Source organism: Thunnus albacares, chromosome 22, assembly GCF_914725855.1.
Source record: "Thunnus albacares chromosome 22, fThuAlb1.1, whole genome shotgun sequence".
In the NCBI taxonomy this organism is placed as follows: domain Eukaryota; kingdom Metazoa; phylum Chordata; class Actinopteri; order Scombriformes; family Scombridae; genus Thunnus; species Thunnus albacares.
The window spans coordinates 25767627-25780888 of record NC_058127.1 but is presented as its reverse complement, the minus strand read 5'-3'; the positions used below and the strand labels follow the sequence as shown (position 1 = coordinate 25780888).

The following is a 13262-nucleotide window of genomic DNA, read 5'->3' as shown; positions in this document are numbered from 1 at the left end:
GACTTCATACAATGAGATGGCACATGCATGATTGTGGATCACTACACAGGTAAAATGAATATTGGCATGTACATATCTTGCTCATTTCTTCATCACTAGCTGCATTAGGCTATTGCCATTTCAATATTCAAGTTGGCCAATATATTCATAATTCACAGTTAAAATTTTAGGGGTAAGTAACAATTGGGAGGTTTCCAACCAAGAAACTCAGTCAGGGATGATGATGTTGATACTTTGCCACTCCACACAAGTTTCATTGATTAGACATGGATACTTTGTCAGCTCAATTAAATGCATGCCGACTGTGCTACTAAATAAAATTATTCTTCTGTTGTAGGCTATATTACTAGTACTGATTGCATATAATCAAGTGCTATGAAATTTAATCTACACAGGCAGATAAAATATTTTCACGTGAGTGCGTTCGTAAGAAAATGTATTAATTTGTAGTAGCACAATTTCATTAACGTGAGATGTTTAGAAATATTCATCATACATTCAACCTTTATTTAAGATTGACGGAATCGAAGGTGACCCTCATTTACAATGACGCCGAGATTAAACCATGGGAAATACAAACAAAATCATTTACAGCAGTTACAGGCAGGTACTATGTGGCTATCAAGTGCGTTCCTAAAGTGTTCAAGAGGTATGAGGGTATTCAGTTTTTTAATATAACATAATGTAAGGGGATTGATAGTCATCTGAGCCAATCAGATTCCAGAATGAGGATAGCTGTGTAACTGACCAATAGAATACGACATAGGGGGAGGAGCTCGATTTGACCAATAAGAATGCTTTATACTACAGCGGCTGATCCCACGTTCATGGGATCATCTTTTGTGGCGTTCTGTTGAGCGCCATTTTGATTATAGTATTGAGGAGGGGGTTCCAGACAATACTTTGCCAGATATTTTTCCAATTTCAACACATTTGTACCTGATTCGACTGACCTTTGGAAAGAGACTAAGACATTTCCGTATAGCGAAAATGGCCACGGGAGCAAATGCAACTCCTTTAGGGAAGTTGCACCCCAGCATCGGCGCTAAACGAGGATTTGACGCTGGGCCTGGTGCAGGCAACGGGTTGATGCCGACGCCGGGGCCGCCTGCAGCCTTCCCGTCGCTACAAGGTTTCCAGCCCTCGATGCCAAACACAGCTTTTCCGCAGTCACATCAGTTCAATGCAGTGGCGGGTTTTGCGGCCCAGGCTCAACAACAACCAGCGGTGGCGGCCGGACTGGCCAAACCAGGTTAGTCCGCTAACGTTAACGTTACAAGGACCCGCATTAACGCTGGCAGGCTAACGTGGCGAGCTAAGTGACATGGATTAAAGGACGGCGCTGAAGTTAGCTTCTGATTCGGAGTTAAGGGGCAAGTCAAGGGAAACACACATAATGATATTTAACAGTTGGTTCTTCATTTTATAACAACTTTTTACTTGTGAAAAAGTGTTAAACAGCGTAGCAAGAAGCCTAACGTTTTTGAAACCCACTTTCGATTTTTGAAACCTTTATTTTGCTTATGAAAAACACTTTTCGATTTCACTGTTTTTTTCTCTACGGACAAATACCATTGAAAACGTCATTTTTCAATTTTCACAGATAGAATAAATGTTTCACATATCTGAAACTGGAATTAAGTCCAGATAAGATAAGTCTCTAGTGTTTTTGATCTGGGCCTGGTCTAAGATGGTCTGGATGGGGAAAAAACAGTGAAATCTCCCTTTTTCTGTTTTCGAAAACAAAAGAAAGGTTTCACAAATCAGGAAGTAGGTTCAGGCTTTTTGTTACGATGTCTTGACTTTTTCATATGTGAGTGCGGAAAAAACGGAGACTCAGCCGCCAAGTATCACTAGTTTCCCTTAACCTCGAACCAGAAGCTAACTTCAGCGTCGTGATTAAAGGCCCACATCAAACCCTGGCCTTGCAGGAAAATGGAGACAGCCCCGCTAACGTTAGCTAGCAAATGAGTGCTATTGAGTAGTCAGTTCACTAAGTTTTCCATTTAACGGGGCTAATGTTATCCTCTTCTAGTGTTAGAATTTTAACATACTGTTGAACTGCCTATAAACTTAGGATAGGGTTCTTGTTTTACAGTTTACATTGTTTTTGCACTAGTCTTTGGCTCTTAGACTATTATTTTATACACAGATTGTTCCGTGTATGTCCTTACGTTTTGTGTCGTGTATTTTATGTCTTGCATTGGCTACCTGTTTAACTGTTGCACCATAGGCTCCTGGGAAACGGTATTTCATCCTAAATGTATACTTGTATATGGATGGGCTGACAATAGAGAGTCTGAGGTTGACATTTATATGTAGGCATCAAACCAGTATAAAGTTAGCTTAGTGTGCCGTGTTATTGTTTGCTAATGACATGACATGACATAATTGCCTTCACATGGTAACCATGTTAATAATAAGTGACAAATTGGAGGCAGACGAAGTACCCATGAAACCAGACATGTTCCCACAGGTGCCCCTTGTCTGGTTAAGTGTACCTCATCTAAAAGCTCATACATTCAGTTCAACTTTTTGTGGCTACTTTGGGGTCATTTTTAAGCACTTCCCTTGAACTGGCCGTCATCCTGTAACATTAAGCATTGAAGCTACAGCCATCATGGGTAACATCCCACGTTTCTCTCAGTAGATTTTGGTCAGAAGAAACACAGAAAGAAAAGTCGTTGGAGCAGCGAGACGCCTGATCAGAAGACAGTCATACCGGGCATGCCCACTGTCATTCCCCCTGGACTAACCCGGGATCAAGAGAGAGCCTATATAGGTAAATTTTTAATGATTATTTTGTGTTAATCAAGTTGTCATGTAAAATATGAATGCAGTTTTGTTTTATAATGTCTCATTAATTATATCTGTTGGAGATTGTAGTTTTTCTAAATGGCACATACCAGTATTAATGTTACACCTATGTCCTTTTTGCTCAATTCCCAACAGTTGGAGTTCTCTAAAGACACCCATAAGATGTCATGAACTAAAAACTTTCAGTCACATTTCCAATGTATTTGACAGTAACATTACTGTGTTACACCACATGAGCAATGTCTAATTTTGCTCCAACTGTTGAGACAAAGCAATCACCTCTGATGAGTATAACTTGTTGATGCAAAGTGTTAATTAAGGTAATTTCTCTTTAATGGGGGTAAAGTGGTTCTGCTGTGGCTAGTGTTTCTGTGGTCTTACGGTTTGCATACCACTGGGCACCCATTAGCAAGAGGAGTTTCAGATAGATGATTAAACACTACTGCTTGCTGATATCTGTCCCCCAGCTGCAGGTCACTGCTCACTGTCTTGCCTGATCCCCAACACATCATCAGTATTGTTCCTGTGCATGGAGGCGTTGTGCTAACATGCTAAAGTATGCTTCTGTTTCTATTGATCTAAGTGTGAGCAATGCTGCTTCAATGGCAAATCCATCCAGCATATTTTAAAATTACTTATTCATTTGGTAAAAGCTTAAGTTGTTGTGGGCATCACAAATTGGGAAACACTTGATCACTTATTGCTGTTCTTAGTTTGGGCTGTGTTTTTAAAAAACGAACAAAAAAAAAGTCATCATATGAACCAAGTTGTTTTTAACCACAAATGCCTTCCAGCAGCAGTGTAGCACCAACAAACTGCCTTCACAGGCCCTCAACAGGGTGTTCTGAAGCAGATATAAGTCCTTTTTTGTCAATAACTGACATTGTTATTGATGTTCACTCATTGGTAATGGTTGTTCTTCCTTGGTATGTAAACATTCATTTGTGCCCACCTTCCGTTGTCACACTTCTCGTTTCCTTTGCTCATTCAGTAGATCCCCTAAAACAATTCAAGGGAAGCGTTTTAAGACGAAATCGCTGTGAAACACAATTCACAGGGCCTGTATTCATCTCTATAATCCAGAGTAATTGTTTCAGTGACCAGTGAATCTCTGTGTTTGGGGGCGGGGCGGGGGGGGGGGGGGTTTCATTACAACTTTCCTAATGTGCATGGGATGACTAATTTATTTATTTTTGTCATTGCCTTCTAAATGTAAGAGTTGTTTCTTAGTCACTGCAGCCCCACAGTGTTAGATCTGCGGAGTCCAAAGAGTGACTGATCACCCATTTTGTTATTGAATAATAGACCAATCCGTGATTTTTTTTTTAGACCTGATGTGTCCTTAAAATGCCGAAGCCTTTAAACCCAACATGTTGCAATATGTGTTGCCCTGTCTTCTTCGAAGAAAACCTCTGCACAGGTTTGAAATATGAACGGATTGGCGGGCATTTTTAGGAATCATGGTCTAGTCATTTACTGACATGCTGTCATGTTTAATCATTGTCTGAGAAAAAGTTAGTCCTGTTTATGCTAATGTAACTGACTCTAGAACATATTCATATTGGGTAATGTGTTCTTTTGATGTCCTCAGAAATGAGTAGATGTTTCATGCTTTTCAGTCTTATCAGATGTTCATTTGATCTCCCTTTTTTGTTTTTTATTTAACAGACTCACCATGTGTCTTTACCTCAGTAATGAATGAGACGTGCTCTAATGTGCAGAGCGTTGTCTCTCTGATGTTGTTGTGGTAACCACATTTCTCTCCATCCTTGTTTTTCTTTCCTAACCTGAATTCTTCCAGTCCAACTGCAGATTGAAGACCTGACTCGTAAACTGCGTACAGGAGACCTGGGAATCCCTGTTAACCCTGAGGACAGGTCGGAAAAAGATTAAACCCACGAACAGTAACATTTTCTCTACCTTCTTGACTTTTTGGAAGAAAAATGTTGATTTTCAGTACATGTGGTTGTTAGCCTAAATCTCAGACTGCATAGTAGTATTAGCTGGCAAATGTAGAGTTTAGTTAGCTATCTCCTAATTTTAAAAATGTTTTCTCACATTGTTAATGCCTACTGTTAGAGGAGAATAGATCTACATTCATATATTTATTGAGCTATCTGGCTGCTCATCATTCCATCACCAGTAAGGGTACATAACTGTACATTTACTGGTGCTGGTAGCTTTAACAGATATTATATTAATACTTAGCTTGTTTTGAATTTAATGGTAAATTATTTGACTTAACATTCATTACATCTTTGTGAAAGTAGGATAGACTTAGATTTGGACTTGATAATTAATTATGAACTGTACAGTGGAGTGCACCATTTTTAAATCATCACTAGTACACTAGTTTTTGAAAATTGGATATATACATTTTTTTTTTATCCAAGACAATGAGACAGTGTTTGCAGTTACATTCTATGATTGGCAGAAATGCAAAGTTATATAAACAACATTTTTGAACAAATGGTTGTCAGTGAAAATTTGTTCTTGACTGTAGAAACAGTAGTTTAACCAAAAAAAAGCTGAACTCAAGGCCCACTTTCTTGCCTTTTTTGGGAGCTTTCAGTTGCATCTTCCTCAAGGGAGGAAGTTTGCTCAGAGCTGAGCAGCTACCATCTGCTGAGGCCAATTGAGAAATGCAGTTGAAAGCTTCAAAAAAAGCTAACAAGTAGACTTTGAGTTGAGTGTTTTTGTTTTACTTTTTCTAATTTTTTTTTTTTTAAAATCGGATTCATTATGATGTAGCGGAAAACAGTTTCAATCTTGGGTAAAAAAAACCAACTAATTTCATGAAATTGTTCTTGTAAGAGACGGTGTCCAAAGTGGAAGGCAGCAGGCAGGTATGGATGCTTGGGCAACCCACTGTATATAAGTCAACATAAATTAAGATTAGATGTATTTCAGCTGAGACAATTTAGCATGTCACTTGAAAATCTACTACCAGAACCAAGATAACTGTTTTTGAATATTTGCACTTTTTTTTTTTTATCGGATTCTTTCTCATTTTACTTGACAGTTAGGTGGAGTCTTTGCTTTTAAATTTAGCTTACTAGTATTTATGCATCATGGTTTCACCCACTGCTTGTTTCATGTGTCTGATGTAGAGTGCTGTGTGAATATATGAATACATATACGATGCATAATGTACACAGATTTTTCTCTGAAACAGGTTTGGGTCAATACACGTCACTCTATGTAAAATGTTTTTTTATTTAACAACTTGTTAGCTTTAAAGTTTAAAATAGTTGAGATAAATTGGCTCTTTCGGAAAAAATGTAATCTGTAAACAAAGATTGACAGTCCCATAAATTGATAATGCCTGGCCTGACTCTTTTTACTTGGTGGATATTAGATAACGTTTTTGCCAATGATGATTGAGAACATGGCATTGAGGCTACATCGTAACACACCAGTGGTTAATAGGCTTTGTCTTAGACCTAACCTAATGAATTGTTGCTGGTCATCTCTGGTTTTCCCGTAATGTGGCTTTAAACATTTCCACCCAGGGGGAAGGGGGGCATGTTCCAGTTTCCCACTGGACTCTTGAGGTCTGGAAGAAAACTGCCAGAATTATGTCTTCTGGAAAAAAAGCAATGGCCAGCTTATAACATAGTTTCCATAAGGATGTGTTCCTGCGGGAAGTGGCTTGTTCTTAAGAGTGTGTGAAGTTGACCTCTGCTAGCTAGAGTCCCTGTCGTCTGTACATGAGTTTCTCATCATAATCAGACATTTCCACAGCAACCAAAAAAAAAGTTGATTGCAGCTGCAGCACTCTTATAAACCACTCCCCCCAATCTAATGTGAAAGAACCAACTGGGGATGTTTCAGGTTGTCACCGTTGGAAGTTTCAAGCGTAAAAGGAAAACCCAATATTTTTTTTTTCTTACTCTTCACATCACATGGACACAAATGTGACTCTCTTATGGGAGAGCATAGGAAAAGGTGGATATCTAATCTTAATTCCTTTTCTCTAACCCAAATTACCCCACGTCAACCTAACCCTTTTTCAAGCACAGAGCCTCCTTAACGCAGCAACACAGGTTTTCAGCATCCAAGGGGAGGTACGGACCTCTTCCGCCACGTCAACACCAAGCAACTCTCAAAGCCAGCGTTTTCTGCTTAGGATTGCGAATTTTGCTTTGGTTTCTTTTTCTTACCTCCAACTTTCCTTTCTTGTAGGCCAAAATCCTGTATGCAGGTTTAGTGATGGCCATGTATTTGGGTTTTTGTTTTGTTTTTGTTTTGTTTTTTTTTTCCCTTTGCCGTTGATGCCCCTCCAGTGTACTGGGTTAATTACCACCATACAGCTTTGGTTGCCCCCTTTTTACCCTGAATTGAATGAGATAATGGACTCTAGCCTTTGAGAAGTCAGTGCAGAGTTTCTATCAAATTTTCTGTTCTTTTTGAGTTTGCTCTTGCACTGGCCGTAAGTCACATAGTCAGTCTGAGAATAAGGATTTGTTTCTCTCAGCTGATCCAAATTCCGAGAATTTTTTTGAAATTCTTTCCTCTGAGACATGTCAGTAATTATTAATTAAAAAAAAAAATTTCTTCTGAAGAATTGAGATTCTTTAAATGCTTTGGTTAGCCGTAGGGAGCCTGTGTGATTGCTGATGGCAGATCTCCACTTCAAGAAAGGTGTTGATGATGTCTTTCTTGTCTTTTGTCTGCCACCATTTTCAGGTCTCCCTCTCCTGAGCCCATCTACAACAGTGAGGGCAAGAGGTTGAACACTCGCGAGTATCGCACGCGGAAGAAGATCGAAGAGGAACGTCACTCGCTCATCACTGAAATGGTCGGCCTCAACCCTGACTTCAAACCTCCTGCAGACTATAAGTATGATTTCATTTGTTTGTTGGCTCTACGGTGTGAATACTTGACTAAAAATGATTTTAATAGAAATCTACCTAATTCTAGGCCTTTTCAAGGAACTTAGCAAAATGCTACTTGCAGTGATTGTTACATGTTTTGCTTGTTGTTAGCACTGTTCTCCATCCACTTTATAGAAGACTGTCTTGAACTAAATGTGGTCACTGTACAAAATGTGATACTAACTGAAAGTTCACATACTTTCAGGGGTTGCTAGCTTTGTAGACATGACGTTACATCTTAATATGGACAAATACAACAAGCATGAAAGAAATCATCAATCCCACTAGTCCAACTTCCTCACCCACCAAACCACACATTAAATGGTCCAGCAGTCATGAAAAAGGTGACTGCTGGACCAACTATGCAACATCACAGTTTGTAAGACACATTAAGAACCTTGTAGCAAGGCTTCTAAAGGTTTTTAAAAGTACAATTTGGGACAACCCACGTCATGTATCATTTATTCCTGTAGTAAAAAAAGGTCTAATACATGTTGATAGAAATGTCTATGTGGTGTAATGATATGTATTCACACTGGCTTCTATGAATATGGGGAAACTGTTAATTGATCCAAGTGAATGTGTGTCTTGTATTGTGCAGACCTCCGGCCACTAGAGTCAATGACAAAGTCATGATTCCCCAAGATGAATACCCCGAGATCAACTTTGTTGGTCTGCTTATTGGACCACGGTAAGTTACATTTAATATCATGTTGGCATGTTTTACATAGTGAGTTAATAGCCAGTGCAGTCAAACATCTGTTAATGATTTTCCATTTTTTGTTGTTTCTTTTTTCCAGTGGTAATACCCTGAAGAACATTGAGAAGGAATGCTGCGCCAAGATCATGATCCGTGGTAAAGGATCTGTGAAGGAGGGGAAGGTTGGCCGAAAAGATGGACAAATGCTGCCAGGAGAGGACGAGCCTCTGCACGCCCTGGTCACTGCCAACACAATGGAGAATGTCAAGAAAGCTGTGGAGCAGGTTAGTTCAACACCCCCCCCCCCCCATCTCCTTTATAGCAATAGGAAGTCATGTATGCAATGTACCTATGTGAATGTACATCATGGACAGTATATTCATGGTGAGAAATGTGTATCCACAGATTCGCAACATCCTTAAACAAGGCATTGAGACGCCTGAGGATCAGAATGACCTACGCAAGATGCAGCTGAGGGAGCTGGCCAGACTCAATGGTACACTGAGAGAAGATGACAACAGGTCAGTGTAAAAATCTGAACAGTGGTCACTGGTAATTTGTGATTATTTGGAGACTCACTTGATTTAGTTGAGCTGGGTGCTGCACACATTCAGACCCTTTTGATTTCTTTAATTGTGCTCAGAAATATGAACTTCAGGAAGAGAAATTTTAGAGCGAGTCCAGTTTATGATCATGTACTCAGTTTAAGTTCCAGTAATAAAAGAATGTGCTTTGTCTTTGTTTCTGTAGGATCCTTCGTCCTTGGCAGAACTCTGAGCCCCGCAGCATCACCAACACCACCCTCTGTACCAAATGTGGTGGAGCAGGCCACATCTCCTCTGACTGCAAGTACACAAGGTGCTGATCAGTTGATCAAGTCACTCAATTTAAGCCTAATTACTAGTTATGTAGTGTATAATAGAACTTATTTTTTTACATTCTGCTTTGTGTAGCTCATTCGCTGCCCACAGAGCAACTGGTGGTGAGCCTCCTCAGTCGGCCCAGGACAAGGCTCGTATGGACAAGGAGTATCTGTCCCTCATGGCTGAGCTGGGGGAGGCCCCAGTCCCTTCATCAGGTGGAGGACACTCCAGCACCCAGGGAGGAGCTCCTCGGGCCTCAGGACCCAATAGTAACCAGCCACCACCGGTAAGTTGGTGAGACATTACTCCAAACTCCTGCTGGTGTATAAGGTTTCTTAAATGACAGATGACTGTGTGTGTGTGTGTAGCAGAACCGGCCTCCTTGGATGAGCTCTGGTCCAACTGAAAATAGGAACTTCCATGGCATGCACGGAGGGCCCGGCGGCCATGGAGGACCTCACAACTTCCCTCCCCCCATGCCCAACATGGGAGGCCCTCCTATGCCCCCCAACCCCAATGGCCTGCCTCCCCCCTGGATGCAGCCCCCTCCTCCCCCCATGGGCCAGGGTCCAGGACCTCACGGACATCCCATGGGTAAGGACTTGACAACAAGGATCTGAATTTCATACATTTCTGTAAAACATACCTTCATAGACAAAACAGGTTCTGTGTTCATTTGAATATTGGCTTCCTTGTAGGTCTGCTGCCACCTCCAATGGGCATGATGCCGCCTCCACCCCCTCCCCCCAGCAGTCAGCCACCACCTCCCCCTTCTGGACCCCTGCCACCGTGGCAGCAGCAGGCTCCACCTCCCCCGCCAACCAGCAGCATGGCAACCAGCACACCGCTGCCCTGGCAACAGAGTGAGAACGCACAAGAGCTACATCCGAAACCATTCAGTCATTCACTTTGAATATAGAGGACTCAGTGTGTCCAGACAGTACCCTGCTCACATTTTACTTTTCACATCGTATTATGTGATACTGAGTCTGCTCTATGGGATCATTGTTTTTACTAAACATTCTAACAGCTCTACTACATACTGAAGGAACCATGTCAGTCTTATAAAGTGCTGCCTGGAATATTAAGCACTGACAGCTTGAGTGACCCAAATACCAGAGTGTTTCTTTCTGAAGAATAATCGCCTGTTTTTTTTATCAGTAGTTTTTTGTCAAACTGCAACTGGATTATCACAGAAATTAATTAAACATAATCCTCTGCTCAAATAAGTTGACATCACAAAATGAGAGATCAGATCTTCAAATAGTTGAAACTCTGTGGAGTCCTACAATTATTTATGGTCATGTAGGCAAATGGTTTTATTATAAGACAAGAATTGTGCATTAAGTCCCACTGTTTCTATGGATACATGAATGTGGAGTATAGAGTTGCGAAGTGGAGGAGCTATTTCAGGCAGTCCTGGCTCTGGAAGTAAAAAATTCCATTAATTTTTCCCATAGTCAATGTTACATTATTCACAGTTTGAGCACTTCTACAGCCTGGATCAACATGAAACTGTTATATTATCAGTACAAACATGAACAACTGTATTAGAAAATATTTGGTTCTTTAGTAAAAAGTATAAGGTACCAGACTGTGTACATAAAAATTTCAGGGTAGACGTTAACTACGACTCCCAAGGTGCATTTCAGCAAGAAACGGCCAATCACTGAGCTTAAAATTCAGTCATGTGCAGCGCTAGCAGCGAGCTGAAGTTTAAGATTATGATGTTGAGAAAACAGATTTTACAATCTACAGAGTGGATCAGTATTCATTATGCTCTGATTTGTGCCCATTGCAGCTTCTCCATAACAACGGTGCTCAAGGCTCATGGGTATTGTAGTGTTCTCAGAATGATTGATGATTTCTCTGAAACGAAGTTGAAATAATTTAAACTGGTGGTGCTTTAGTAAACCTCTACATTTTCTGGGTCGTTACATTAAGCAGGAGAGTCCTGAGTTTCTGTGTTCAGTAACATTGAAGAGATCATTTAAGAAACATTTTAAATAGGAATACAGAATGGGAGGGGGGAAACATGTCTAGCACCAGCGGCCCCTCCCACTTCACAACTCTATTGGCAGACATGATCATCACCACGTGAACTTGATGATGATGGTAAAGAATTAACCTTCAGCTATCCCTCCCGCAGATACCACCACCACATCCAGCCCTGGCACCGCCACCCTGCCTCCATGGCAGCAGCCCCAGCAGCCTGCAGCCTCCGGAGCCCAGCCCCCACCACCCATGGGTACCCCATCCATGGTGCCGCCTCCCCCCGGAGTCCAGCCCCCATTGCCCCCCGGTGCCCCTCCTCCTCCCCCTCCACCACCTCCAGGCTCAACCGGCATGATGTACGCCCCACCACCGCCCCCGCCACCAATGGACCCTTCCAACTTCGTCACCATGATGGGGATGGGTGTGCCAGGCATGCCCCCCTTCGGCATGCCTCCTGCCCCACCACCTCCTCCACCCCAGAATTAACCCTCCCACAGAAGAATCGTCCTCCCACAAGAGTTTCCACCCTGCAGCACATTGTTCACCAGATACCAATAGACTGATGTTATATACAGAGCGTCTGTCTGCTCACAGAAAAAAATATAACCAGTGCTTTATTTTTTATTGATCCTTGATATTGTGAAGACATCTCTCAAACAATGAAAGGCTGTGTCGGTTCAATTTGTAAAGTTGCGTAAATTAATGAGTTATTTTCCTGTTTTTAAAGTCTGTATTAATACAAAGCTCCTTGTGTGCATACAAACACTTGCTTTCGGGCATATGTTCTGCAGTGCTACTGTAGTCTGTCATATTATTTGTATACCAAATAAACTGCTCCAATCGGCAGCTGTAAGTTTAATTTGTGCTGAACAGTCTCATCGCTTCAAATGTTCAATTCAAACCTGAACTCTTAACTTTGATTGGATTAATATATTACAGCTCAACTTGCATGATCCACTTTAAACACCACATTCTGTTTCAAGTGACAAATTTCTACTCCTGTTATGCTTCCTGTGTTGGCTTTCAGTTGAATAAGATTAATATTTTTGTAATAATGAGATGTGAAGTGTATCTTATGTCAAACCTTTTTGTAGTACTGTATCATTGTTTTCCAGAAATTCCCAGGGGTTTTGATTATTTTTCTTTTTGTTACTTGCATGCATCTCAGTTGTGAAATTGAGTTTGAAAAGAGGGGAATTGGTGCTGCGATCTGCCAGCTTCTGAACCTCTGGACTACTTGAATGCTGAGAATCTGAATTATCCTTGTTTTTCTGCATCTCTCTGCTCTAAGACGCCGTGTGCAGTGTTTGTGTTGCTTCTGCAAGGACAAAAATATCAGATTTGTCCCTCCAGTTACTAAAGAAAAAAAATGTTAGTTTTCCTCTGTTTCTGCAGTTGTTGGTCTGTTGTGTTACAGCGCTAGCTTGAATGAATAGCTGTTAAAATCTTGCTTAGTTAGCATTAAACTGATCTATTTCACCTTTATGTTGTTGAGTGCAGACTGATTTCTCCTTTCATGGATGTAGGACCCTTTGTTGAGTCACAAGGCTTGCCAAGAGTAGTTGTTTTTTTTCCATGGCAGAGCCCTGTTGGCTGCTTCATTCAAATGTGTTACATAACATGGTTTTGTCAAGGGTGACCTCCGGCTCACAGACACTCCAGGAAGCCTGCACACGGAGAGATGTGTAGTTTAAAACATTTTGTGTGGGATTTCTGCTCATTTCCTCCACTAACATTCACAGCAGAATTTTATCATGATCATTAGCAAAGTCTAGGTTTTATTTTGAAATTCCTGAAGAAAACAGTGATGTTGGTGAACTGCAGGACCGCTTTCCACTACATCTCATGGTCTTCCTTAATAAATGGAGTTCACTCTGTTGTTTTGGAAGGTGTATGTTTTCCCAGCTGTTCTCACTTCATCTTAAACATGTTCTATATTTAAGTCACTTGTTGACAACTGAGCAAACACCATGAGATGTGGTTTAAAGCTCAGCAGAAAAATCCAGTAAG

At 41.0% G+C, this 13262-nt stretch overlaps 1 protein-coding gene across 4 annotated transcripts; it reads left to right on the top strand.

Annotated features, from left to right (window-relative positions):
• The first annotated feature begins 817 nt into the window (after nt 1-817).
• sf1 (splicing factor 1) lies at nt 818-12737 on the top strand. 4 transcript variants are annotated; one of them, XM_044341243.1, is made up of 12 exons: nt 818-1252; nt 2651-2782; nt 4619-4694; nt 7507-7659; nt 8296-8385; nt 8495-8678; nt 8800-8915; nt 9145-9252; nt 9348-9543; nt 9629-9851; nt 9956-10120; nt 11407-12737. In XM_044341243.1, exons 1-12 carry the CDS (start codon nt 991-993, stop codon nt 11736-11738), a joined length of 2037 nt encoding a protein of 678 aa, XP_044197178.1. In that variant the 5' UTR covers nt 818-990; the 3' UTR covers nt 11739-12737. The 4 variants fall into 4 exon arrangements, with proteins under 4 accessions (XP_044197178.1, XP_044197176.1, XP_044197177.1 ...); XM_044341241.1 differs by having other exon boundaries at nt 819-1252; nt 9626-9851; XM_044341242.1 differs by having other exon boundaries at nt 819-1252; nt 2648-2782.
• The last annotated feature ends 525 nt before the right edge of the window (nt 12738-13262 follow it).

Bases quoted from the DNA above. Each gene is read 5' to 3' on its own strand.
- sf1 (XM_044341240.1), top strand. From the start codon at position 991: ATGGCCACGGGAGCAAATGCAACTCCTTTAGGGAAGTTGCACCCCAGC. The intron at 8,386-8,494 runs GTAAGTTACATT...TCTTTTTTCCAG, and splicing joins GGTCTGCTTATTGGACCACG to TGGTAATACCCTGAAGAACA. The intron at 9,544-9,625 runs GTAAGTTGGTGA...GTGTGTGTGTAG, and splicing joins ATAGTAACCAGCCACCACCG to CAGAACCGGCCTCCTTGGAT.